Source organism: Mesoplodon bidens (genome assembly GCF_964165515.1).
Source record: "Mesoplodon bidens genome assembly, chromosome: 13".
NCBI classification, from domain to species: domain Eukaryota; kingdom Metazoa; phylum Chordata; class Mammalia; order Artiodactyla; family Ziphiidae; genus Mesoplodon; species Mesoplodon bidens.
In genome coordinates, this window is record NC_138169.1 from 57,821,037 (window position 1) to 57,847,523 (window position 26,487).

At 36.9% G+C, this 26,487-nt stretch overlaps 1 protein-coding gene across 2 annotated transcripts in view; it reads left to right on the forward strand.

The window, feature by feature from the left end:
* Positions 1 to 23,275, forward strand: part of PIK3C3 (phosphatidylinositol 3-kinase catalytic subunit type 3) — a 146,444-nt gene extending 123,169 nt beyond the window's left edge. Inside the window, exons 22-25 of one of the 2 annotated variants that reach the window (XM_081251779.1) lie at positions 4,663 to 4,831; positions 11,376 to 11,466; positions 16,205 to 16,330; positions 22,911 to 23,275. In XM_081251779.1, coding sequence (XP_081107905.1) covers positions 4,663 to 4,831; positions 11,376 to 11,466; positions 16,205 to 16,330; positions 22,911 to 22,925 — 401 coding nt within the window. In that variant the 3' untranslated portion in view covers positions 22,926 to 23,275. The remainder of the gene's footprint in view (positions 1 to 4,662; positions 4,832 to 11,375; positions 11,467 to 16,204; positions 16,331 to 22,910) is intronic. The other variant, XR_014017266.1, reaches the window with a different exon arrangement.
* The last annotated feature ends 3,212 nt before the right edge of the window (positions 23,276 to 26,487 follow it).

Consider the following 26,487-nt stretch of genomic DNA (forward strand, 5'->3'; position numbering starts at 1 on the left):
AATATGGTATAGATAATATAGTATGAGTTTCAATTCAGAGTGCTGTTAATGTCCTGTCCCATGCTAATATTCTTACACTACTTTCCTCTGCTTGAACTGCTTCATAACCTCCATTTATTCCGGATGCTGTAATTTAATTTTCAAGGTACTCTGCTTCTGTTAGTATTAGCCTGTAACAATTAAATTAGCTTTGCTGTTTGATACCAACCCAGTCAAAAACACTGAAATCATAGGACAGTATTAAGTAGTAAGGTAGCATCCAGATGATCCAGACTCAGCCTTTATTAATTTCATTATAGATCTTCACAGAAATGAAGACACAAAAATTTTAAAACATGACAACGTCTATAAGAACTATCAGGTTTCTAGAAGAAAATTTCTCACATCAGTAATGTTATTAAAAGTTGTCTAAGGGCTTCCCTGGTGGCGCAGTGGTTGAGAGTCAGCCTGCCGATGCAGGGGACACGGGTTCGTGCCCCGGTCCGGGAAGATCCCACATGCCGCAGAGCAGCTGGGCCTGTGAGCCATGGTGCGTCCGGAGCCTGTGCTCCACAGCGGGAGGGGCCGCAACAGTGAGAGGCCCGCGTACCGCAAAAAAAAAAAAAAAAAAGTTGTCTAAGCTGTAAAGGTGAAATTGAGATGTCATTGGTTAAATAAATGCAGAATAGCCACATTGCATGCTCCTGTATTCTAGGCATTATCCTGGGTTTCAGGACTGTAACAAAAATAAATGGAACAAGGTTCTTGATTATAAGACTCTTAATGGTTCATTAAAAGTTTAGTGTTGGGGAGAAAGAGGAGTGAACAAATAATTTCAATATACACCTCAGCTAAAGTGTTTTGATAGAAATAGGTGAGGTAGGAGCCTCATTAATAACTGCTTGCCAAACATGCTGATTTAGGTAGCCCTAGTGTGAGCTAGAGGAAACTTTTAGCCAACCTGTTACTGCCTTTGTTTTTTGGGGTGGGGAGACAAAACCACTTTTCAATTCTCCACAGGCTCCTTGCTATCTGTATCTAATTAGAATTCCTTCTCATTTCACCTCCGTCATTTGTCATTTACTATACTAGATATATCCATTTAAAAAAATTCTTAAGAGACCATTGGGGAGGAAGAAATTTTCCTCTACCCTTCTAGTTTCTTCTGGGTGGTCTAAGAACTAAATTGAGATGAGATTATTGACAGATTAACAGGAGAAAAACTAAAGTTTACTAACATGTGAATATGGGAGAGACCTAGAAAAACTGTGAATAACTCACCAAAATGGCTGAAACCCTCACCTTAAATACCATCTTTTGCTAAAGACTAAGGAGGATGTTGGGGATAGTGGTTTGGGACCTCAAAGCGGGAGAGGCAGTTGACAAGGAGATAGAAAAGCAAATGTTTGGTAAATGTTTGCTAGGCCATGCAGAGACAATAGGACACAAAGGAATTTTTAACAAACTTCGCTAGGTTCCTCCCTGTCTGCATACATAGTTCATACTATAATTAATCTATGGTGATAGGTCCCTTCCTGGAACAGATCCTCTACTGACATTGTTTAGGTAGCTGGGGGAAGGTCAAGTTTTGTCCTTTTGGGCCTTGATTGGTTTCAGCTCAAAAATAATTTTCATGTCAGAAAGACATTTTTGGGTGGCAAGTTTTGCTCCCCTATAAGACTTTAACCAATTCTCCAGTTTGAACAGAATATTTTAAACCTGGTATATCTTAAAAAAAAAAAAAAAAAAAGATAATTTCGATAAATAGAAAACTGGTATTCAGTGCAATAGTTACATTGATGATGGTGCAGGGGAACAAAATTTCCATTTGCAAGGAATATCTATTTCATCCCCTCCCTTTCAGTCTGTATGTGTCCCTAGATCTGAAGTGGGTCTCTTGTAGACAGCATGTAGATGGGTCTTGTTTTGTATCCATTCAGCAAGCCTGTGTCTTTTTGTTGGAGCATTTAATCCATTCACATTTAAGGTAATTATCGATATGTATGTTCCTATGACCATTTTCTTAATTGTTTTGGGTTTGTTTTGTAGGTCCTTTCTTCTCTTGTGTTTCCCACTTAGAGAAGTTCATTTAGCACTTGTTGTAGAGCTGGTTTGGTGGTGCTGAATTCTCTTAGCTTTTGCTTGTCTGTAAAGCTTTTGATTTCTTCATCAAATCTGAATGATATCCTTGCTGGTAGAGTAATCTTGGTTGTAGGTTCTTCCCTTTGATTACTTTAAGTATATCATGCCACTCCCTTCTGGCTTGTAGAGTTTCTGCTGAGAAATCAGCTGTTAACCTTATGGGAGTTCCCTTATATGTTATTTGTCGTTTTTCCCTTGCTGTTTTCAATAATTTTTGTCTTTAATTTTTGCCAATTTGATTACTGTGTGTCTCAGTGTGTTTCTCCTTGGGGTTATCCTGTATGGGACTCTCCGTGCTTACTGAACTTGGGTGGCTATTTCCTTTCCCATGTTAGGGAAGTTTTCGACTATAATCTCTTCAAATATTTCTTTTTTTTTTTTGCTCCTTTCTCTCTCTCTTCTCCTTCTGGGACCCTTATAATGTGAATATTGTTGCATTTAATGTTGTCCCAGAGGCCTCTTAGGCTGTTTTCATTTCTTTTCATTCTTTTTTCTTTTTTCTGTTCCACAACAGTGAATTCTACCATTCTGTCTTCCAGGTCACTTATCCATTCTTCTGCCTCAGTTATTCTGTTCTTGATTCCTTCTAGTGCCGTTTTCATTTCAGTTATTGTATTGCTCATCTCTGTTTGTTCTTTAATTCTTCTAGGTCTTTGTTAAACATTTCTTGCATCTTCTCGATCTTTGCCTCCATCCTTTTTCTGAGGTCCTGGATCATCTTCACTATCATTATTCTGAATTCTTTTTCTGGAAGGTTGCCTATATCCACTTCATTTAGTTGTTTTTCTTGTGTTTTATCTTGTTCCTTCATCTGGTACATAGCCCTCTGCCTTTTCATCTTGTCTGTCTTACTGTGAATGTGGTTTTTGTTCCACTGGCTGCAAGATGTAGTTCTTCTTGCTTCTGCTGTCTGCCCTCTGGTGGATGAGGCTATCTAAGACAGTTGATGGGAGAAACTGGTGGTGGATAGAGCTGACTGTTGCTCTGGTGGGCAGAGCTCAGTAAAACTTTAATCCACTTTTCTGCTGATGGGTGGGCCTGGGTTCCCTCCCTGTTGGTTGTTTGGCCTGAGGCGACCCAACACTGGAGCCTACCTAGGCTCTTTTGTGGTGCTAATGGTGGACTCTGGGAGGGCTCATGCCAAGGAGTACTTCACAGAACTTCTGCTGCCAGTGTCCTTGTACCCATGGTGAGCCACAGCCACCCCCCTGCCTCTGCAGGAGACCCTCCAACCCTAGCAGGTAGGTCTGGTTCAGTCACCCTAGGGTCACTGCTCCTTCCCCTGGGTCCTGATGCACACTTTGTGTGTGCCCTCCAAGAGTGCAGTCTCTGTTTCCCCCAGTCCTGTTGAAGTCCTGCAATCAAATCCCACTAGACTTCAAAGTCTGATTCTCTAGGAATTCCTCCTCCCGTTGCCAGACCCCCAGGTTGGGAAGCCTGACGTGGGGCTCCGAACCTTCACTCCAGTGGGTGGACTTCTGGGTATAAGTGTTCTCCAGTCTGTGAGTCACCCACCCACCAGTTACGGGATTTGATTTTACTGTGATTACACCCCTCCTACCATCTCACTGTGGCTTCTCCTTTGTCTTTGGATATGGAGTATCTTTTTTGGTTTGTTCCAGCGTCTTCCTGTCGATGATTGTCCAGTAGCTAGTTGTGATTCTGGTGTTCTTGCAAGAGGGAGTCCATTTCTTCATTCAACAATGAGTGCTTAGTATATGCTAGAAACTATTCTGAGGCTGGGGAAACAGCAATATACAAAATGCATAAGTCCTTGCCTTGGTGGTACTTAGACTGTAGAATCCAGGCTGTTACTTTTTGTGTTATAATGTATGCCTACTTTATACCTACTTGTAAACCAAAAGATGCTTTATGAATTCAGTGGTGAATCATTCTCTAAAGTGAATGATCAGTCACATTCTTACATATGTGACCTACGAGTTTAGATGACTGCTCAAGGGTTTGTCTTCATGGGCACTATAGCTGTATTCAGCCCTTGGCAGAGGTGAATACTGTGCTTGGTTTCCTAGTCTGCAGCTAATGAGTGACACAGATTAGTTGGAAATGATTCAAATGAAGCTAACAATATAATTTGAAATTTGGGGGATGTTTTTGAAGGTGGGGAGAATAGTGATAAGTTAAAGGAAGGATTCATCTCAGGAATACTTAAAGAAGTGATCTTCCTTTAGCATAAGAAATTTGCTACAAGATACTAATTTCTACTAATACCTTTAAAAGTTGTCCAGGCTTTAGCCATCTTTGGTTCTGGAGATCTAAAAGTAGGATTTAAATTTTAAAATATTACTGTGGGATGATTTTAAGTATAGTTTCATCAAAATGAATGTGGGCTGAAGGGAAATAAAATATGCTCTGAAGGCCCCTCCCTAGCCTGGGGATACAGGATTAAACAATTTAATAGACTTCGTCATGAACTAATATTCTTTATGAAGAGACACTGCTTTACCAATTGTATGACATATCTATTTCCCAGTTCCTTAATATAAAATTCTGGAAACAAATGAGTTTCTTATCAACATCCAGGCAAACTCTTCCACATAGACTTTGGATATATTTTGGGTCGGGATCCAAAGCCTCTTCCTCCTCCTATGAAGCTGAATAAAGAAATGGTGGAAGGAATGGGGGGCACACAGAGCGAACAGTACCAAGAGTTCCGAAAACAGTGTTACACAGCTTTTCTCCACCTTCGAAGGTAAGTTGATTTGCTTGACGTAGAGAATTTTGGTAAATTCATTTCACAGAGTAAGAAAAATATTTGTTCAAATGTATACATTCTTTAGCATCACTCTTTTTAGAATGACACAGACAGCAGTATTAGTTAATGTACATTTGATGACTCTTTTGATGAACAGTCTGATATCAAAGGCAAAAGACAGTTTCTTGCTTTCTCACTAATTATTCGACTGCTAAATCCCACCAAGTGGGAAGCTGGCATTACACAAGAATGAAGAAGCATTTAGCTCACTTGGAGTGATTAGTCAAATAATTTTTATTTTTTAGCACCTTCATCAGCCTTAGTTTGGAGCATTCCAAAACAATTGAAGAATAAACATTACATATGATTTTGTCTCTCTTCAGCACCTCATCAGTCATTCTGCTTAAAAAAAATGTTGATTTTTTTCTCTATCCCTTTTTCTCCAAGGCCACTATATCTCTCCTTCCTTCATCCAAATTTCCTTAGGACTAGACATCATGTATCATCAGGAAAAAGATAAATTAAAAGTCATGTTTGTTAAATTCAGGACATGGCTCTGATGGTTAGTCAAAAATGATGGATCATTTTATTCTAACTCCATTTTCAACTTAACTATGCAAAATGAATATTCTTAGTCTACCAGAAAAATCCCAGCTCAGGAGACACCTGTATGCTCTTCCAGATGAATATGTAACCAGTAGAAGTGAGTTGCCTATGCATGTGGACCCTGTCTTTTCTGTCTTTGTAACCTCAGTTTATAGACAGTATACGTATGTTTAATAAGAACCTTCAGTATTTGTATCAACAGTTCTGCATCACATCTGGAGTGAGTCCATGTTCCCTGGTGATGTTGATACTACTGGTCCCAGGTGAATGGCAGTCCTATATTAATAAGGTTTCATCTTTGCAATGGCTCAATAGGCCTTCACTGTTAACTCAGTCTCGATCACAGGTCACAAACTTTAATGTACATTTCACAAACAGCTGCATTATTATCCTTTGAGTGGTAGAGTGGCTCAGTTTTACTCTCCAGAAATGCTAAAGGAATAATGAGAAGATGGGTGCCTGGTGATGCAGAAGCACTTTCAGAGATGAAAGTTCCACTTTAATACCTAGGATTTTTAATTTAAAATAGTCAGAGCCTACAGAAAGCTAGATGAAACTATGGTGATCTCAGTGAGGAGGCAGACAAGATGGTATGCAATTATAACTAGAGAAATGTCAAAGGTGCCCTATCTTATTGAAAGCAGAAAGAAAACAATGTGTCTTATAAACTGTCATTGATAATGGATTAGTAGCAATTCAGCAAAATGAGAAAATAGAGGCAGATTATTAGTACAGAGCCAGAAGTTAACTTTCCTCACTACTAAGAAAAATCATAAAGAGATTTATCTACCTCACTTTATGTTAAGTCTTCATGAAATTGTTTTATTTTTTTATTTTCAAAAATTTCACTGTTAAGATTAGCTAGACCCTAATATTTTGATAAACATTTATTTTTTAATGTTGTATTTTAAAATATGGTTCAGTTAGTAAAAATTTCTCTTAGGACATAAGAATTAACCAGATAGCCAGAAATTTGTTTGGAGGTAAGGATATTTGACACGCTTATTATTAGAATTTTTAGGTGTGACCAACTGTGTTCTTTTCATGGTGTTCGTTGATTTCTGATCAACAAGAAATCATTGAATAAGCTGTGGACCACAAACAGAGCTGTCCCTTTTGAATTAAGTTATGAATGTTACTTGTACAGATGCCGGAACACACTTTATGGTGTGATTTTCATATAATAAGATACATTGTTAATACCAATAATAAATTGGAAAATTTATTTTTTGAATACTCTTATGGCAACTCTTTAGTAATGCTAAGACATTTTAAATATTAAGCGTTCAAGGAAAACATAACTTCTCTTAATCCATGTTTACGCCAAACACCATGCTAGACATGATACAAAGAGGGCCTAAACTTTTCAGTAAAAATATTGAAATTTGGAATGCATTTTGCTGTATCAAGCAAAGTTCTTACATTGTCTTAGAGGATGTTTGCCTAGTCACCAAACAGCAGTGAATCTATTGATCACACTACTTTTCATCATTAATCTCATTGTTTTCCCTTCTAGAAGTAGTACACTTGTTAAATAAATATTTTTATAGGATTCTACTCTGATATTTGTTGCATGCAAAATGGATATAGATTGTAGGGGAAACAAGACATCTGAAATGCTGTTAAGAACCTCGCTTGTTGTAGTTAATGCTTTTTATTCTTAGTACTGAAGGTTTTTACTGAAAAATTTAGACCATCTTTGTATACCCAGTGAGTAGCATGGTGGTTGGCATAAACATGGGTATGAGAAAGAGTACATTCTTCTTGAACTCTGTACTTAACCTACTCCTTTTTAAAAATCTAATTTATATCACATCCATCCTTACATCTTTGTCTAGACTTGGTTTTGCCCACTTTCCCACTCTATCATTTTTTTAAACTTAACCTTATATTTTCTTTTGATAATGGCTTTAAAGATTTCTGGTTACCTTTCTGTTTCTGGATAGCATTTGAATGACTAATACATAATTTCTGTTTTGTGTAAGTGGTTCTGTCTTAAATGGAAAATGCAGGTTAATGGCAACAGATGTAAAAGATTAATACAGTTAAGGTAGTGACAGATTATCCACAAAGTAATTGGATGTTTAAGCTTCTTATAGAATATTCCATTTTATATTTATTTACATTGTTTCCCTTTGCCATAATAATAGAAGCATGGGTGGTTATATGTATACCAGCAGATAATGGAGAAAACATTAATATTTGCCTTTTACAAAAGGAACACACATGCTTCCATAAAGGCAGACGTTTTAACATAGATCCTGGCTGACCATTAGAATCATCTGGGGTTCTTTGTGGGCTGGGGGGGACCAAAACAATTCTGAGCCCCATCAGATTTAATTGGTCTGGGATTTGGCCCAGGCATTGGTATTTTCAAAGAAGCTTCCCAAGTGAATTTAATGGGCAGCCAGGTATGGGATATACTTTGAAATATCCCTTTCAAAACTGAACCTTGGGGCTTCCCTGGTGGTGCAGTGGTTGAGAGTCTTCCTGCTGATGCAAGGGATACGGGTTTGTGCCCCGGTCCGGGAAGATCCCACATGCCTCAGAGCGGCTGGGCCCGTGAGCCATGGCTGCTGAGCCTGCGTGTCTGGAGCCTGTGCTCCGCAACGGGAGAGGCTACAACAGTGAGAGGCCCGCATATCGCAAAAAAAAAAAAAAAACCTGAACCTTGTATTCCTCTCCCTGTGTTACCCTGTGGTAGATTCCTGAGATTCCCCTATGGCAAGGTTGGGACAAACCCTATATAGTCAACAAAACAGAGTATGAATAATTCAGGGTTCATTGAAAGAATATTATTTTTTCGTAACATAATATGTAGCAGTTGGTTGTATCCTACTGACACCAGTCCTTATAAGCCTTCTCAGTGGACCCTTTTCTCTATTTCTATTTCCTACATACCACAGAGGTTAGAGAAGGGTCTGGTGCCCTTTTTGCTCCCTAATGCCACTTCCGAACCATTTCTCCCCTGGCCTTCTTAAAGAAGGAAAGCATAGACACACACCGTGAAATCAGATGAATTACCTACTGCTGACCATCAACTGCCTATTTCCCTGTCATTTTCATTCATTGAAAACTTTGTCTTCTTCTTCAGGCCTGCTGCTGTGACTTCAACACCTGCATGAATGGTCCAGCCATGACCGGACCGTCTCAGGGCTGTGTCCTCCACATGTAAAGCCAACCTTGGCCACTCCCTCTCATCAGTAGTAAATTTACCCCTCCAAAATCTTGATGCCCCACTTTTCACTTACTAGCCTCCTTTCTTCCTTCATGCTTCTCCAGTAAGTCTTCCAGTCCTACTCTGCTATTGAAACTAATTTAATCAAAATAAACAATTACCTATTCCAAATCCAGTGGCCACTTTTGCTTCCTAGAAGCTTTGACACAGTTGACCATGTCTTTGTTCCTAAAAACATTTATTTGGTGTAACCTACTCCTCTATTTTCTTTTTGCCTTACTGGTCACTCCTGCTTCTTTGCTGATACCTTCCCTCTTCTGCCTTACCTCTGTATATTAAACTATCTACAAGTTCCATATCGGTATAAAGAGTTCTGGATCTTTTTCCCCTAAACTCTCTCCTTAAGCATTTACATCTAGACTTGTGACTTTAAATAGGATCCAAACGCTGATGATTCCAAACTATTACCACCAGCCCTATTATCTCCTCTGAAATATGTCTAACTGCCTACTTGACATCTCTACTAAGAACGTAGTAGGGATCTCAAACTCAATATGTGTCTAAAATGGAACTCTTGATTCCCTGCCCCAAATCCTGTTCTTCTTTCATTCATTTTTTTTTAATTTTGATAAATAACCATAGTTCCCCATGTAGACTAAATCCTTGGTGACATTCAGGTCCTCTATTCTCCACTTCATTGAAGCCATCTTGAAGCAAGTGATATCCAGTCCGTCTCCAAAATATAGCCTGATAATGTCCATATTATTTCTTTTCCACCTGGACATCTGTAAAATAGTTTCCCTTCCTCCATTCTTTTTCCCCACAAGATAGCCAGTGTGGGCTTTTACAAAATGCATATCTGAGTATGTCACTCTACTCTTTAAACTCACTTATTTCAGTACAGTTAGAATAAAATCATACCTCCCTAAGATGACTTTTCTCCCCACCCCATCAGTCTTTGACCCATTTTGCTGTTTTTTCTTTATTTTTAAAAATCTTTTGTCAGTCAAGCACTCATGAAATTATCTTCTTTGTCAGTTTATTGTGTGAGTCCCCACCCTCCTCCAGAATGTGAGCTTCATGAGTATGTAGAGACCTTGTTTGTTCAGTTCACCACTATACCCATAGTGCCTAGAACAGTGTTTAGAGTGAGAACTCAATATATGTGTGTTGGTTGAATGAATAAAATTATTATGTGAGTAGAAACGGAATAAGCTGTGACATGCTTTTTATCAATTCCCATAAGGAAATCAGTAACTTTTAAAACTATAAGTTCAAGCTGTTTAGCTATCATCATACTTTTTTTTAAAAGAGTATAATTGAGTTAGGACCTAATTTGATTAGAAGATTATATCAAGGTAGAATTTTTTCATTATAGTGCCTGATTTTCATGGGTAATATAAAATTCAAAAATGATGAAATAGATAATTTGAGGTTCATATGGATAGTCATTTTTGTCTACAAGTTCTATTATCATTACAGTTCAAGTATTAGTTTTTATGTACTTTTTTATATCATGGATAAGTAGGTGGCTGGAATAAAGGTTCTGCATAACCTAAAGTCCTGACTTCCATCCCCTAGAGAAGACAGTGCAAGGCACTTGTGTTGACACTTCTACCGAGACCAGCTAGAAACCTTCATTGCCTAAAACCAAAGCTTTCTTCACTTACATACATCCCCAAAGTCAAACCTGAACCTCCTTTTATCACTACAGTGCTGCAGGGCCGCTCAGGGCATAACTGTCCAAGGGGAGAGTGTTCTGGAGCAGGAGGTGGGTTGCACCCAGTGTACACTTAATTATACCTTTCCCCACATGGCTGCACTCCTGGAAATGAGATTTGGAATAGTAACATTCTTTCCTCTTGTTTGGAGGATGTTGAAAAGTTTGATGATTGATGAGGATAAACCTTTAGTTCCTACAGGGGCCAGCATACTCCAAAGGTGAAATTATGTAGATATCTTGCACATTTTTAGTTTAGAAGAGTACGAGCTGTTTCCTCCTCCGTTTAGGGTTGCTTATATCCAGACCAGTCACTATATTTTCGAAGATGGTGGGATTAGTGTCCCTAGAGGATATTTATGAATGATTAGTGAAATCACACTATTTCCCTTTGACTCATTTACCCATGACATACTGAGGTAGTCTTAAGGTAGCAGATTCTTATCAGCATTGAGCAAAGACGGATCTTCATGCTTAGTAATGCTAATTAATGGTATAAAGCAGATTCCCCTTAGATCCCTTCTAAAAATAATATACTTACTAAAGAGTGAAAAATTGTCATTATTAGATGGTTATTCCAAAAGTGTGTTCCCTAGTGGGGGACCTAGAAATGGCATTATATCAAGACCCTAGAATAAGATATGTTTTCAAGGCTTGCTTTTCATTGAGACAGCTGGTGAATAAGCTCACATTCTTTTTTTTGTGTGTGTGTGTGTGTTACATGGGCCTCTCACTGTTGTGGCCTCTCCCGTTGCGGAGCACAGGCTCTGGACGCGCAGGCTCAGTGGCCATGGCTCATGGGCCCAGCCGCACCACGGCATGTGGGATCTTCCCAGACCGGGGCACGAACCCGTGTCCCCTGCATCAGCAGGCGGACCCTCAACCACTGCGCCACCAGGGAAGCCCTCACATTCTCTTTTCCATAGGAGTAATAGTAATCATTATAAAGCACTACTTCTCGGAGTGCTCTTAATATGAGAAAGAATGGCAAAATTCTAACACATTGCTATTTATTTTTCTTTCCCACTCTCCTTTAGGTATTCTAATCTTATTTTGAATTTGTTTTCCTTGATGGTGGATGCAAATATTCCAGATATTGCTCTTGAACCAGATAAGACTGTGAAAAAGGTAATTTTTATACATCCTCAGATATCATAGTCTACTTTTTTTTTTTTTTTTTTTTTCGGTACGCGGGCCTCTCACTGCTGTGGCCTCTCCCGTTGCGGAGCACAGGCTCCGGACGTGCAGGCTCAGCGGCCATGGCCCACGGGCCCAGCCGCCCTGCAGCATGTGGTATCATCCCGGACCGGGGCACGAACCCACGTCCCCTGCATCTGCAGGCGGACTCTCAACCACTGCGCCACCAGGGAAGCCCCCATAGTCTACTTTTCATATGTAAAAAGTATTAGGGTTGTAACAACCCATTTCCCCTTGTCCCAACCGCTAGACTCTTAAGTAACGTGAATTAAGAAAAAGACCTTGTGTATATTTTTATTTCGCATTCCAGTATATGACAGCCTCTCAAGTCCTCTGCAACAAATTTTATCCCCTTGCCTCTTTGTACCCACAGTCACATGAACAGGTCACTACACCAAAAGAGGAAGCTTACTATCACAGTCCTTGCTCTTTGTCCTAAAAGTTTAGCTTCTCTTTAATATTCCTAATGGGATACCTGATTCCTGGTACTCCCAGACTAAGCCTGCTAAGGATCAGAAACAAAATATTTTAATAGTATGTAGAAGCAGAAGCAAACAGCCATTCTTTATCCTTCCCATTCATACCCTTGCTTACAGGGGTTTCTTACTGTGTCAGGAGAATAGAGACCTGCCTTAACTTAACCTGCAAAGAGAAGAATGAAGGAAAGCCATCACGTAGAAGAGCAGTTATTCAGAACTATCTTACCCTAAGTTGCAGCAGGAGATGGGAGGAAGGGTAACAGATTTGAAGATTTTTATTCAAATTAATTTCTGACTCTCTGATTCATTGAGAGGGATGTATGTAGTATACTTTATTTATCTAAAGATAACATAAAATGATCTTAAATATCAGTGTGGTTATTAATATTGAACTTCAAAGTTTAGTTTTTTAACTTATAGAAGTATAAAATTACTAAAATTATAAGTCTCATAGATGGAATTGCCCTGGTGGTTGAAATTAATAATTGGCACCAAAAGCCCTAAGTTCTGATGTAATTGACTCTGAGCATTATTAGAAAGATACCTCTGTGGTTTAAACATTGTCTTGGTCCATTTGGGCTGCTATATATAACAAAATACAAGAGACTGCATGGCTTGTAAACAACAGAAATTTGTTTCTCATACTTCTGGAGGCTAGAAGTACTAGATCAGGGTGCCAGAATGGTCAAGTTAAGGCACTTTTTGGGTCAAAAACTTGTTGTATCTTCATAGGGTGGAAGGCACTAGGAAGCTCTGTGGGATCTCTTTTATAAGAACACTAATCCCATTCATGAGGGTTCCACCCTCATTACCCAAACACCTCCCAAAGGGTCCACCTCCTAATACTATCACATTGGGCATTAGTGTTTCAACATGGATTTGGGGGATACAAAAATATTTACATCATTGCAAACATGAATGAAGCTAATCTCTTTTACCTAATTTTATGAGTCTTTGGCAAGCAATGAAAGGGATTTTAATGTAAATATTTTATTGCTTAACCATTTAAGGAAATTATGTTCTTATTAGGATTTCATTTATTATTACCCAGGAAGCACTGTTTCAGCACCCCCCACCCCCAAACTAGGTAATGGACTACTTATCACACTAGGTTTTGGCCTGGGTTATTTTTTGTCAATTTAAGCTCATCCATCAAGAAACATAATTGGTTGATGAACATTTTCTTAGCTAAAGTTGATGATTGCACCAGATTTCAAATGTTGTTGCCTTTTTTTTTTTTTCCGCGTTGCTGTTTTCAGGATCTGTTTTTGCTGTTTATTTTAAACCCATCTATCTCAGTCATATGTTCACTCTTGCCTGACTTCACTTGTGTTCAGAAGTCATTTATGAAAATTCTAACAGTATTTGTCAAACGGAGTCTTCCAGTTTCTTCTGCCAGTTAAGTTATATAGTTATGGTTCTTATTAGATCTTTTGTTTCAACTTTTGCTTCTCTTTTAGGGAATAACGATTTTATTGTTTAATTTGTTACCAGCTCTCTTTATGGCATCATCTTTTAACACATGAAGCAATTAATTTATGGGGAAGAAAAGCATGTACCTTAGTCATTTTTCTTTACACTATTTATTCCCTAGCTTTTTATTCTAGTTTCAATTACGTGAACCTTGAACAAAAAGTATTTTACTGTATTTTTACCCAAAAGGGTATTCCATAAAGATTTATTTGCTTGCTGCTATTTTATCAGGAATGTGAAGTAACCAATTGCAACATAAACAGATCAGCTCGATGCTTTGTGACTGCCTGGAGGGGTGGGATAGGGAGGGTGGGAGGGAGACGCAAAAGGGAGGGGATATGGGAATATATGTATATTTATAACTGATTAAATTTGTTATAAAGCAAAAAAAATAAAAAAATAAAGATAAAAAAAGTCATAATATTATTGGAAAGTGATGCTGCAATAGACTAAAATTTATGTTTCATATTGGTTGGCTTTTTTAAGAAGTAGAAATAGGTTTTAATACTCTGTGAAATAACATTTGCTGGCATTACTTTGAAGTCTTACTACCTAGAAATTTTTTGCATTGACCTCATGAATGAAAACCAGCTAAAGAAACAGAGTAGCTCATTTGAGGCTGAAGTCTTCAGAGAAGTACAGATTATTCAAATTAATTTAATCATAACAAAGTTCAACAATATTTTCCTTTTTCCTTAACATATTTTAGTACATATATATATATCAATTTCTTTTTATTTTTTTTAAACTGTCTACTCGTTTTATGGTGCTTCACAGATAATTGTGTTTCTTACAAATTTTGAAGGTTGTAGCAACTCTGTGTTGAGCAAGTCTGTTGGTGCCATTTTTCCAACAACATTTGCTCACTTTGTGTCTCTGCATCACATTTTGGAAATTCTCACGATATTTTAAACAAGGGGTATCTTATCTACCTTTAAAAGACAGTGCAGAGGCTGAGATTTACAAGTTTATATCCTTTTGCTTAAAGGCACTCTCCAGATTGTTTTGAATGCAGCCTTACTAATGAGGTGTGAAAGGAGAGGGTTTGGAGCTGGTAGGGATAGCCAAGAAGTCAGGGGAGAAATTCTGGAAAGGTGAAAGTCACAGAGGTGACTTAGGGGACAATAACAAGTAGCCTAAGATAAGTCAGTATATATGAAAACAAATCAACCATTTATATGCTGTTAACCTTCTTTGTTATAAAAGAGAATGTCTTCATATTTGGTAAATAACATTTTCTTTATATGCTAAATACATATCTTCTGTTTGTAATATAAGTACTTATGTAAGTATGCAAGTTTTGATAAATTGGGTTAAAGTTTTATTTTGATTCTCCTGCCCTACAGTTTTTTGACGTTCTTAAAAAATAGTTCCAAAATTGTGAGACATGCATGACCTCTCTAAGTAGAAATCAAGGAATATAGTGGATTAAACTCTTTAACTGGGACCCAGAAATGGGAGAGAGAGTTGATTGAAGGTATACTTTTAGGTCTCCCTCCACCAAATTGTCCTTCACTTATTCTATTAACCTCTTTTACCTCCTCTGTCCTGAGGCTGCAGGGCTGTCGGATCAGCTGGTATACTTCCAGTGCAGTGAATAGAAAAGAGCACTGAGCAGGGCCATGGGTTGTCATACTGTCTGCCCTTTCTTCTTCCTGGTTTTATAGTAGTTAAACTCTATACTTAAAAGGAAATACTAAATGTGGACCACTTTTTATCCACTTGGAAATCCCATTTTCTCCTAGCCTGCCTTTTCAGAAATATATATGGGTCATTTATAAGAGGAGAAAGGAGTTAGTACAATGGTTAGTGCAATAGCGTGCAATTGTCTGGAAGTGCAAGCCACTTATCATCAGTTAAAGGTCCCTGGATTGGCTTCATAAATTCTGTGTCTCAGTTTCTGCATCTTATAGTTGGAGATATTATCTACCTCAGAGCCATCTGAGAGTTGAGTGAAATACTGCATGTAAAGTACTTTGCACAGTGTTTAGCACAGAGTAGTCATTCAGTAACATTGGCTTTTGTGTTTTAGGGAACTATTCTGATATATATCTCTACTAAGTTTTCTAGTACTTATTGCTATTGAGAATCAACTGTATGTTTTAATACGAAATAATGAAAAAGTCCTCTGTCTTTGGAAATTATAGGCCATTTGAAGTAGTTCTTTGCAGAAGTACAGGGAACTCCTATAGGAAAGGAGACATTTTAGAAGATCTAGTTTAGTTTATTTTGCCAGCAATTGACATAGTTACTGTTCTTGTGTAGGCAGAGAAGGTGAGGGAGAATAGTAATATAAGCTTACCTTGCTATATCCATTTCATAAAGTGAAGGAGATTGTTAATAATTACTATGTCACAATTTAAATCTTATAATTCTAGCTTTGAAATGCAAATGCTAAAGCACGCCTTTGAATTAAAAGAACAATTTTTGTCTGTTTTTAAATTTGCAGGGTCTAACAATTATATTTTCTATTCACTTTGTTAATTTTTTTCTGCAGAAATATTTACAACCAACAAAGATAGGGTGATATAAAGAGCATATAGCAAAAAGTAAAGTTCCACATTCAAGAGAATAGTATTCAGAACTCCTTACAGGTTGTGAATCATTTCTTTGGCATAGAAATAGTTCATTGTAATAATATCTATATCTGTTTGTTCTTGTCTTTTCGAAATGTGTGTTTTTCTTTATTCAAAAGCTAATAGACTGTGACCTTGTAGGTTCAGGATAAATTTCGTCTAGACCTGTCTGATGAAGAGGCAGTGCACTACATGCAGAGTCTGATTGATGAAAGTGTCCATGCTCTGTTTGCCGCGGTGGTAGAGCAGATTCACAAGTTCGCCCAGGTAAGTTCTCTGAGGGCAGTGTGTTCATCTCAGCTCCTCCGTGTACTACCCTAGAATCCTCAGAGAACCATACCTTTCCCTGCCAAATGACATCTTTTCTGGTTTTTTTGTCAAGCCTTCTTGACATCTCACCAACCTTCCAATGTGAACGTGTTCGATGCACTAGTAACATGCACTAAAACATCCCACTGAAATGTTCTTAGTAACTAAATTGTGGAGTGTCAGCATAGGTGTATCTGTCCTTTGTAGTCAGTGGTGACTATAAACCCTTCTTGAGAATAATCTTGGGTCTAGCAGAGGCCTTGACAAGTGAGACTTGGACACTCGTTGGGTTTTGGTAAACTGTGAAGTGCTAGGAAAGGAGGTTAGAAGCTGAGAAAAGCGATGCGTAGCACATAACAGATCTATCTGTAGACTTTTGGTTAGCAGACTCTTTCCTATAAATGTTTGAGGGAAGACTTTTTGATGATAAAGCTCAGATTAAAAAACTGTTTTAGTTTTGAACTTCATAATGAGGTTGATGCTGGAAGTGATCAGCAAACAGAAAAATTAGGCCGCTTTCTTCTCCCACATCCTCTCACGCCTCTCCTTGTAAACTCCTTCCTGACTTTACACATTCAGTTAATAATAATTTTACAAATAACCCAAGCTCAAAGCTAGTTTGTTTTAACTTCTCCCTCACTCAGTATACAGAACGTCACCAAGCCTTGCTAGTTTCCTTAAGCACTTTTTTAATCATCGTTTTCTGTCATTTTCCCATTATAGACATTTTAACCCAGTTGTTTTTCACTTTATGATACCTTGGGTAACTAAAATCCTTCATAACTGTTCTCTCTGTTTTAATATTTGTTTTCTCTCAGCATTCTTATCTTTATTCTGCTAAATATTTCAATTAGATATATCGTCACAAAATACTGTTTTACACTGGGTTTTGTTTTGCTTTGTTTTGTTTAATTTAAATGTGAAAAGTGTTTCCCTAGTGCCTAAAAGTGACATCCAATCTCTAGGAACTCCAGGCCTTCCAGACTGTTGTGTTCTAAACTTCCTTCTAAGCTATTTTCCTAATACTCTCTTTCTCTCAATATTTTTATCCTCTTCCATTTCTCTGGCTACTTTGCTTTTCTGTTTCTTCAGCCCAGAATATCCGTCTTCTTAATAATGAATCATCTGTAAATTCCTGCTTGCTAAAATCCAATCTGTCCTTCCAAGATGTATTCTTCATGCCACTCTGATTCATCTTCCTCTGAATATTAATAGTACTTTGTACTTTTATTATAAATTGCACTTATATTTTGTTTTCTATTATAGATATTTGGATACTTACATTATAACTCCTAAAATGCAAACTTCTTAAAGGATGGGATGTGTATCAGTGACCCAGAAACACAGTGCCTTTAAACACTTAAGAAATATCTAATGAGCATAAGGGAATTTTTTTCCTGTAAATGTTAGCTGATACTCTTTCTCTCTCTGAACAAAACATGTTTCTTCTCTCTGAACACCAATCTGAGTCATATTTTAAGTGCCAACTCAAGGTTTGCTTCATATGTCATTAATCATAATCACTTCTCGAGAGAGTAAATTGTGACTCAGATGGTAAGTAAGTGACTTGTCAGAGCCACCGAGCTAGCTAATGGCAGATCTGGATCAGCATATAGCACAGCAGAATATTTTAGAGCTGTAAGGGAAAAAGGCCCAGAGATGTATAATGACTTAGCCAACTTCATGTGTCTAACAAGGGACAGAATCAAGGCTTGAACCCAGATCTTTTGACCCCCCCATATCCAACCAATGATAATCTAGATTACTTTGTAGCTTACCGAATTCGGGTCTTCTTTATCAGAATCCCATATTCTTTTTTATTTTCTACTGAGGTATAGTTGATTTACAATATTATATAAGTTTCAGGTGTACAACATATTGATTAACAAGACTCCCATGTTCTTTATCCCAAGAAGTTAACCTGAAAATACTCATGCTTTTAGGTTTCTTTAAATATGTCATCTGTGGTCATACTATTTTACAACTAAAACAATATCAACATAAGAGTAACATAAGAATATTAAATTTAATTGGAACTTGCTTAGGCATTGAAGGGTACCACAGATACTAAATGAGGTCTTAATTTCACATAAGTCTTTTCAAATTATAAAATTATAGATGCATACTTGTTTCTTAACTAATGTCTGAGGAAGTTTATTTTCCCTTTGAAATTCACATTCCTAAATATACATTTTCTAAATATTGATACTAATAAATCACATGCACACTCAAATTTTGATGATCAACTGTTTTTTGTCACTCATAGCATTTACTATAAGGATGCATTTTGCTAATTGAGTTCTGCTAATTTTAGTGCATTCCTGTTAATCACTATGGATTATAGAACCCAGTTTTTAAAAAATGGAGGTAGACAGATACATCTTAACAAAAATTCTTTCTACATAAAAGAAGTATTCTTTAAAATGACTAAAAAATTGCCAGATACAACTATTATGTTGAAATGCTGAAAAGGCTTATTTTATTCCATCCGCCATTTGCTAGGAAGGGTAGAGATTAAACATTGCAATATTTGTTGCCTAGCAACACCCTATTAGTGGTAGAAATTTTCCACTGAAAAACACTTGTATTTGGGTCATTGTCTTTGAAATTGCATCATCAGAACTCTTCTTCCCGGCAGAAAGGTGGAGGTCACTTAGTTTGGATCACTTCCTGCTCTAAAACTATGCCTTTCAATAGAAGTCTCTCACATTGCAGCCCATTTCTTTCCAGTTTCTGCTTTTTCCTGTCTCTCTTCACTGATTGATGGTAGAAGTCTGGAGAAAGGGGATGTGATTTTCATTAACCTTAATACATATTAAATCTAATTAAATGAATATAGATTAGGGTTAGAAATATATTTTTTTGCACACTAAATGTTAAAAAGTAAGAACAGATTGCATTCAGAAATTTTACCTAAGTCCCAGCTCAGGATACTTAGAACAAAGATCACTGCCATCCATCCGGCAAGGACCCTTCCTTAGCCCCGTGATGTTCAAGGAGGAAGAGCACAGGTCCGAGTGGAGGGTCACGTGAATGTGCAGTCCCCTCTGTGCACCTTTAACTTAAGAGAAGCCAGCTATATGCACACACTCTTACACTTGAGGGGGTTAAAAGAAACAACAGTGAAAGGAGGAAAACAGTGTGTTCCTTATGCCTGACATTTCCCATGTGTCTAGTAAATGTGTCAGGGACTCCCTCCGAAGTGTTTCAGATCCCACGTTCCTCCCATAACATAACTTCTTACAATGCTGGATGTCATTCCAATATTGAGGGTTCTCATTTGTTTTTGTACAACATGGCCTCTCAGTACAAGCCATCTGCCCCATCTGCTGTTCAAACAAAGAAATAGGTTTTTTGCATCAGTGTTGAGGGGAAAGCTTCCTATTTTGGACTCTTTGAGAAATGACTGCAGTATGTTGCCTTCTGAAGGGCATTTCTTGAGTAATTTTGTTTATTTATATTCCGTTTTACCTTTATGTACTGATCTTAGTTCTTAAACCCAGTGTAGGATGTTTCCACTGTAACTGTTCTACTCTCATCTACTTTAAGAAGGCATGGATGCAAAAGATGCCCTAAGGAGAAGAGACTAGAGCATCATTTCTGATTTTACATTATATGGACCTTATTTTACCATTAGGAATAAAGAACAGCAATGTAAAATATTTCATTGATCAAAACATAAAGTATTGAATTCTGTGACCAAATAGAAATTCTTCTGTTCTAAAACAAAGTGTTTTTTAATTTAGTAAATATTTTTCTAAAGAGTCAGATGATTCCCAGATACGTGGCTTAAATAAATAACACCAGTATACCATACAAAACTATTTTGTATCATTTTGTGTCCCAGATCTAGCCCTAATATATTTGAGTTATCCTGTAAGGAATAAGAAGAGCAACAAAGAAACCACAATAGTAACAATAATAACAGCTTATTGAACACTTAAATGTGCCAGGAATTATGTAAACTTTTTCCTCTTCAATGCCACCTTTAATCCTCACACCTGTGGAGTAAGTGTATCACTAGGCTTGTTTACAGATGAGAAAGCTGAGGCTTAGACAGGTTAAATAACTTGCCCAAGGTCTCAAGGTTAATAGGTGAAAAAGTCCATATTCAAACTCAAACCTTGGATTGTAGAAATAGACAGTAGTTTCTAAATAATGTTTTTCTCACTTTACATCTATGTCTTAATTTATTAGGTATGAATAGATTATGTGATGAGTTTTAAAAATAGACTTGAAAATTGAAAAAATGATCTTTTAATTTTCTCTTTAATCTTTCATCTGAGCATCAAAAGAAAGAAAAAAAAAAACGCAGCCATGCAGGCAGCCAATAGTGTATGACATAAAAAGGAGTTATTGGGAACAGTTAATCTCTGATAAATATGATCAATATGGGATATCACTTATCTTGTACATTGGCCAAAACCCAGTCGTGAATTTTATCGACTCACATGTGCTCTCTTGTTGCATTGCAGTCAGTACTGCTGCATAACTACGTTAAAACCTATGATGTTATAAACTATAATATAGGCACTTGCTACATTACAAATGTTTTAAGGTTTTAAGATTAGTTATCGTAATAGCAGCACTCAGCAGAATGCTCCATAACTTTCAGCTAAAATTCCCTACAGTTTATTTTTCATCAGTACAAATTTAATTTCCTTATCTTTTCTAAGGAAAGTTTTCAGACACTTGAATGCATTCCATGGTAAGATTTGCCTGTTCAGTTTATTTGTAATACTAACTATTGTTTTCCCTCCCCCCGTTGTATCGAACTTTTATGTAAATTCTTCAAATGTGAAGGGAGTGGAATATTTTGGGCTGGCTCTACTATATAGTGTTACTAATTTTTTCCCCCATAGGTACAGACACTTTGAAGTATTTATGAAATCTGTTAGAGACCATCTGTTTAGTAGCAGCATTTTTCTCGCATACAAACATACGTATACACAGGTGTGGATACATAGGTGTGGTTTTTCACTGTTTCCAGGGTATTTAGACTTCCTAGCATGTCAGTGAGGAACTTTCACAGTTTGCCTTTAATCTGCATTTTCAACTTTCATCATCTTCTACTAGCCTTCTAAAAGAACCTTCTTTGTAGCCCTGATGAGCTACCCCATGCCACTTCCTATACCCAATATCCCTACTTCCCCAAGTAGTACACCTTTTTCTTTGCCTAGAGTCAGTTCCCCACCCATTTGTCTAACTTTCAGGTGTGTGCAGGGGAGGGGTTGGGGGTAGGGGTAAATAACTGTTTCTTTATATAAGCATTTTGTCTTAAAGTAACTTGGGGTCTCCCACAGAAGCTGAACTGTTCCTGGTACATAGTAGGCACCAAATAAATGTATGTGATTTTATGTAAGTGCCAAGGACCATTTGAGAAGTTTATTTTCTCTGATACTACCTTTAAGAAAATACTTAAATAGCTTCTTAAATTATAAATTACATTCCTTTTATTAGTATTAAAAATAAATCTTACCATATTCTTTCTAGAATTGCCACTTTAAATTATATAGATTAAAATCAGTGAGCATCTTTCACATTTATACGCATATACACTCATGTGCACATACATACACAAACCCATTTGTCAGCACGGTTCTTTTTCCTTCCCGTTTTCTTTCAGAGTAATAATGAGGTGAAGTTCATAGAAACAAAGTTCCATGACACATAAAAAGCATTCTTAATTCCTCCAAGATAAGCCAGTATGTATTTGACTGAATCAGAGGGCACATGAGGTGTGGATGACTCACCCAAACAAAATGCCCAAAGTTGTTCTTACTGAGAGAGTGGGTGATTGTACATGTTAAAGACAACAACCTTTAACTGTTGCACATTACTTTGAGATAATTTTGAGGGTGCCTAGCACAAAATAGGTGCTAAAAATGTTGATATATTTTATTTTAACTTGATATTTTAATATTGAACACTATTAATATATTGGCCCCAAAACAACTCTTGACTGGGCCTTGCTTATTCTTTCAGGACTGCTTCCTTTGATTTTTATTTTCCAGACCATTTCTGTACTCTGTATTGTGCATTGGCTGCACTCTGGAATAAATTATACGTTTTCACAGTTTCTAAAAATGTCATACCAAGAACTATGCTCACTACTCAAAATATTAATCATCTGTCACTGCAGAATTCAGTGGAATTTTTGCCTTCCTAGTGCTAGATTTGTCTGCCATGTAATAATGAGATCGTCTTGAGCTTACAGTTAGCAAACATTCCCTCCCCCAAATATTTGCTTATATAAACTGATTTTTAAGCTAAGTCTTAGGAATCCTGTACATTATAGTTAATTGAAATCCTCTTCATGGCATGTAGTAAAGTAATAATTTCACCTTTTTTTTTAATAGAAGACTTTTTATAAAAAAAATTAAGGCCTGGAATTACCTGAGGGTGTTTTGTGGGGTTTTTTCTATTAAAGAATTATATGTCTCTTTCTAAGCAGTTTTTAGAACTATAAACTTGTTTCTCTTTCTTTGTGAACAGTGAAGCTAATTATTTTCTGTTTCTTTGTTTTTAATTTTTGTAGTACTGGAGAAAATGAAATTGGTTTGGCCCATCAAGATGCTTGTCTCTGTAAGAAAACTACTTTAGAAACAACATGTGTATAATGAAGACTTCAGGCTAACGAGCAAGGAAGAGAATATTTAGTCTTCAAAATACCATATATCCTAAATGTTACAGGCATCCTAAATGCCTGAATTCTGTTTCCTTGGTTGTTGTTGCTTAAATATGGTCCCAAAGGGTTTGTTCTGATATATTGTATATATTTATTTTCAAATGTACACATTATTAATAAGCTAAGAAATAAGAATTTTGTTCCAGAACCACATACATATTATGAGAGCTCTGAAGGAATTTCTTGTTGAAATAGTAAAACATTTTAGTCTTCAAGTTTGAAAGTCCATTTTTTTCTTCATCTCTTCACATCAGATGAGCAGTTATATGAATCTGGATTGTCTTAGTTTTGGTTGTTTGTTTGTCTCTCCCTCCCTTGTTCCCTTTCTCTCTTCTTCCTTCTCCTCTCTCCCTACATTTTTAATTTTTTTAATTTTTTGGCCTAACCTATAACACTTAAAGTTTTACACGTTATGGCCTGTTAATTTATATGTTGAGAATTGTATATATTTCAAATAAGATAGTCATTTTTTCTTACAAATACTGTTTTTTTTATTTTTTCGTGGTTCACATTTCTCTTAGGTTTTAAGTACATAAAGCAGGTTATAAAGATGTAGCTATCTGAATAATTGGCCAAAAGGTAACATGGCAGCAGCTTTTCATATTGAGCCTAAAATATTTTTACATGTAAGCATAAATTGTCTTTCTGCAATAAATTTTTTTGTAATGAAAACTTAGTTTTCAAGAGCTTTTAAAAATAGCTCCCCTAGACCTGTTAATGTAATATATCCTTTTTGATTAAAGCAAACTAATTTTTGGTCTTTTAAGACTAGAAGTCCTACTAATCCACCTAGCTTTTTTGCCTCATGGAACTTTAGGGAAAAGGAACAAACACAAATGAAAAGAGCAACACAGTAATAATCTTTGCAAATTAATGTGTTGCAAAGTCATGTGATTTTGTTTTGGAAGATAAATAATATCTCATTCTTTTGGTGCTGATTAAATATTTAATATCAAATGACAGAAAAGATTAAGAAGGTTAAATTTAGGCAGAGTTTCAGAGAATGTCATTAATTATAATGTTTGTCACCAAATTAATATCTGTGAGTCTGCCTTCTTGGGGTGGGGTTCCCAGCTGGAAAGCAAGCATATAATTAAGAGATATCTTAGAAGCATATGGAATGTGACTTGTATAAAACATACATCAGGGGCTTCCCTGGTGGTGCAGTGGTTGAGAGTCTGCCTGCAGATGCAGTGGACACAGGTTCGTGCCCCGGTCCGGGAAGATCCCACATGCCGCAGAGCGGCTAGGCCCGTGAGCCATGGCCGCTGAGCCTGCGCATCCGGAGCCTGTGCTCCGCAACGGGAGAGGCCACAACAGTGAGAGGCCCGCGTACCGCCAAAAAAAAAAAAAAAAAACAAAACGTACATCAGATTAGAAAAATGGTAAAGATGAAAAGGCCTTTGCAAATTATCATAAGAGAATAATGACTAACCTAATTGGCAAGCTTCATCCTCTCTCTTGCTTTTTCTTTGCTTCACATATTTCCATCATTTTTTGTTGCCTAGAAGTTTATAACTGATCTGCATTCTTATTCTTTTAGTCCTATTTCTATTGGTACCAAAAAGTTCTCAATATGGCACTGCTGAAAGTGACCACTCCAACTTTCTGAACTCTTCTAATTCTTTATTTGTAGCTTTTTAATTGACACTTAGTGGGTAGTTTTGTTACAGTTACAGAGGTTGGCAAACATTTTCTCTAAAGGGCCAAGATAGTATCTTCAGCTTTGGAAAGCATATGATCTTGGTGATAACAACTGAACTCTGCTTTATGAGTAAAACAGTCATAGACCACATGTAAACAAATGGCATGGCCAGATTTGACCCTCAGGCCATAATCTGCTGACCCCTGTTTGAATTAACTATAGGGCAAACTGTATCACCTTAATTATCTTTATAAAATCCATAACATTTTGCATAGATAGTAACGTGTATATTTATATTACATGCTCTATATTTTTTGGACTAGTGTGAAATTGTATAATGGCAAACACTGACAACTAGTAAGGAGGGTTGATCATGAGTAACCTTGTAGTCCATGCTAACTTGGTAGGGATTATGAGGGAGATAGAGCTTTCTAGGAAGGAAGACAAGTATTGACTGAAGATGGATAGCGGCTTTGGTTTTGCAGAAAGTATTTTGGTTCTGGGTGGTGAGCCTACATCAGAAAGAAAAATGATTCATCAGTTTCAATTTCTGTTGCTCACAGCAACCTCTGTGCTCTTACTATTTTCCCCAAATGCCATTGTTTTTATAATGTAGTCTGTATTTTCCTTTACTATCATTGCCATTCAGATTCTTTGGCAAGTTTTACAGTGTTTCAAGCACAATGCTTGCTTTGAGTTTGAAGAAAGTGTTTGTGAGGACACAGTGCTTTAATTAAAAATTGAGTGTACTATAGTATTCAGAGTGAGATTTCTGAGGGAAAGAAAATGTGGATAGCAGCCACTGTGAGTGGGGCTATCAGAAAAAAATAAAGTGTGGTTCACATCCCTAAATAAGGGGTTGATACAACCTGATTTTTGTTATTCTCCGTATACTAGGGTTGTATGTTCCCCAGCTCATTTGTTTTATAGAGTTTTCTGGTGGGCATATATTATAATAACAATAGTCAACATTATTTGTAAGGGCTTACTATTACATATCAGGATTATGCTAATTGCTTCATATGCATTATATCACTATTCTGTATAGCAGTCCTGATGGAGAATTGTCTCCCCGTTTTCCAGAACTTTAAGGCAAGTGAATCATCTGCCCAACGTAAGGCTGCAAAGTGAGAGCAGAGTTAAGTGTTTTAAGTTGAGTTACTCAGATTCCAGTGATCACAGTCTTGACCATCAAAATATCCTGGCCTTCATTTCTCACTGAGAGGTAATGGTACTGACCTCTAGTATGCACATGTGTAAGTATGTGGTTCATTAGACTTGAATCCCCCCAAACAAAGCCTGTTCCTTATTCTTTTTTTTTTTTTTTTTTTTTTTTTGTCATGAACAGGATTACCAAAGGTATGGGCAGTAGTCAACAAATTAAACAAATTTCTAAGAAACTGAGTCGTGTCATCATGCCACATGTTCATACTTGCCTTGAAATAGGAAACAAGTCATTCAGTAAAAACATACAGGCAAAATAAATTTTAAACATGCAACTGTTAACCTACAATCACGATGTACTTTATATTTTTGCACGTAGATCTAACATTGCAATTAAAAAAAAAACAGATTGAGACTTAGGAGGATTGGGGGGTTGGGGGTAGGCAGGTAAATTTCAAAAACAACATGAATTTTCTATAATTAATACAGAAAATACACTGGTTTTCCCAAATGAATAATTTGATATGTTAACACTTCGCCATAAAGAATGCATGCCACCTGGATGGGATCCTGGCACAGGAAAAGGACATTAGCTAAAAACTAAGAAATCTAAATAAA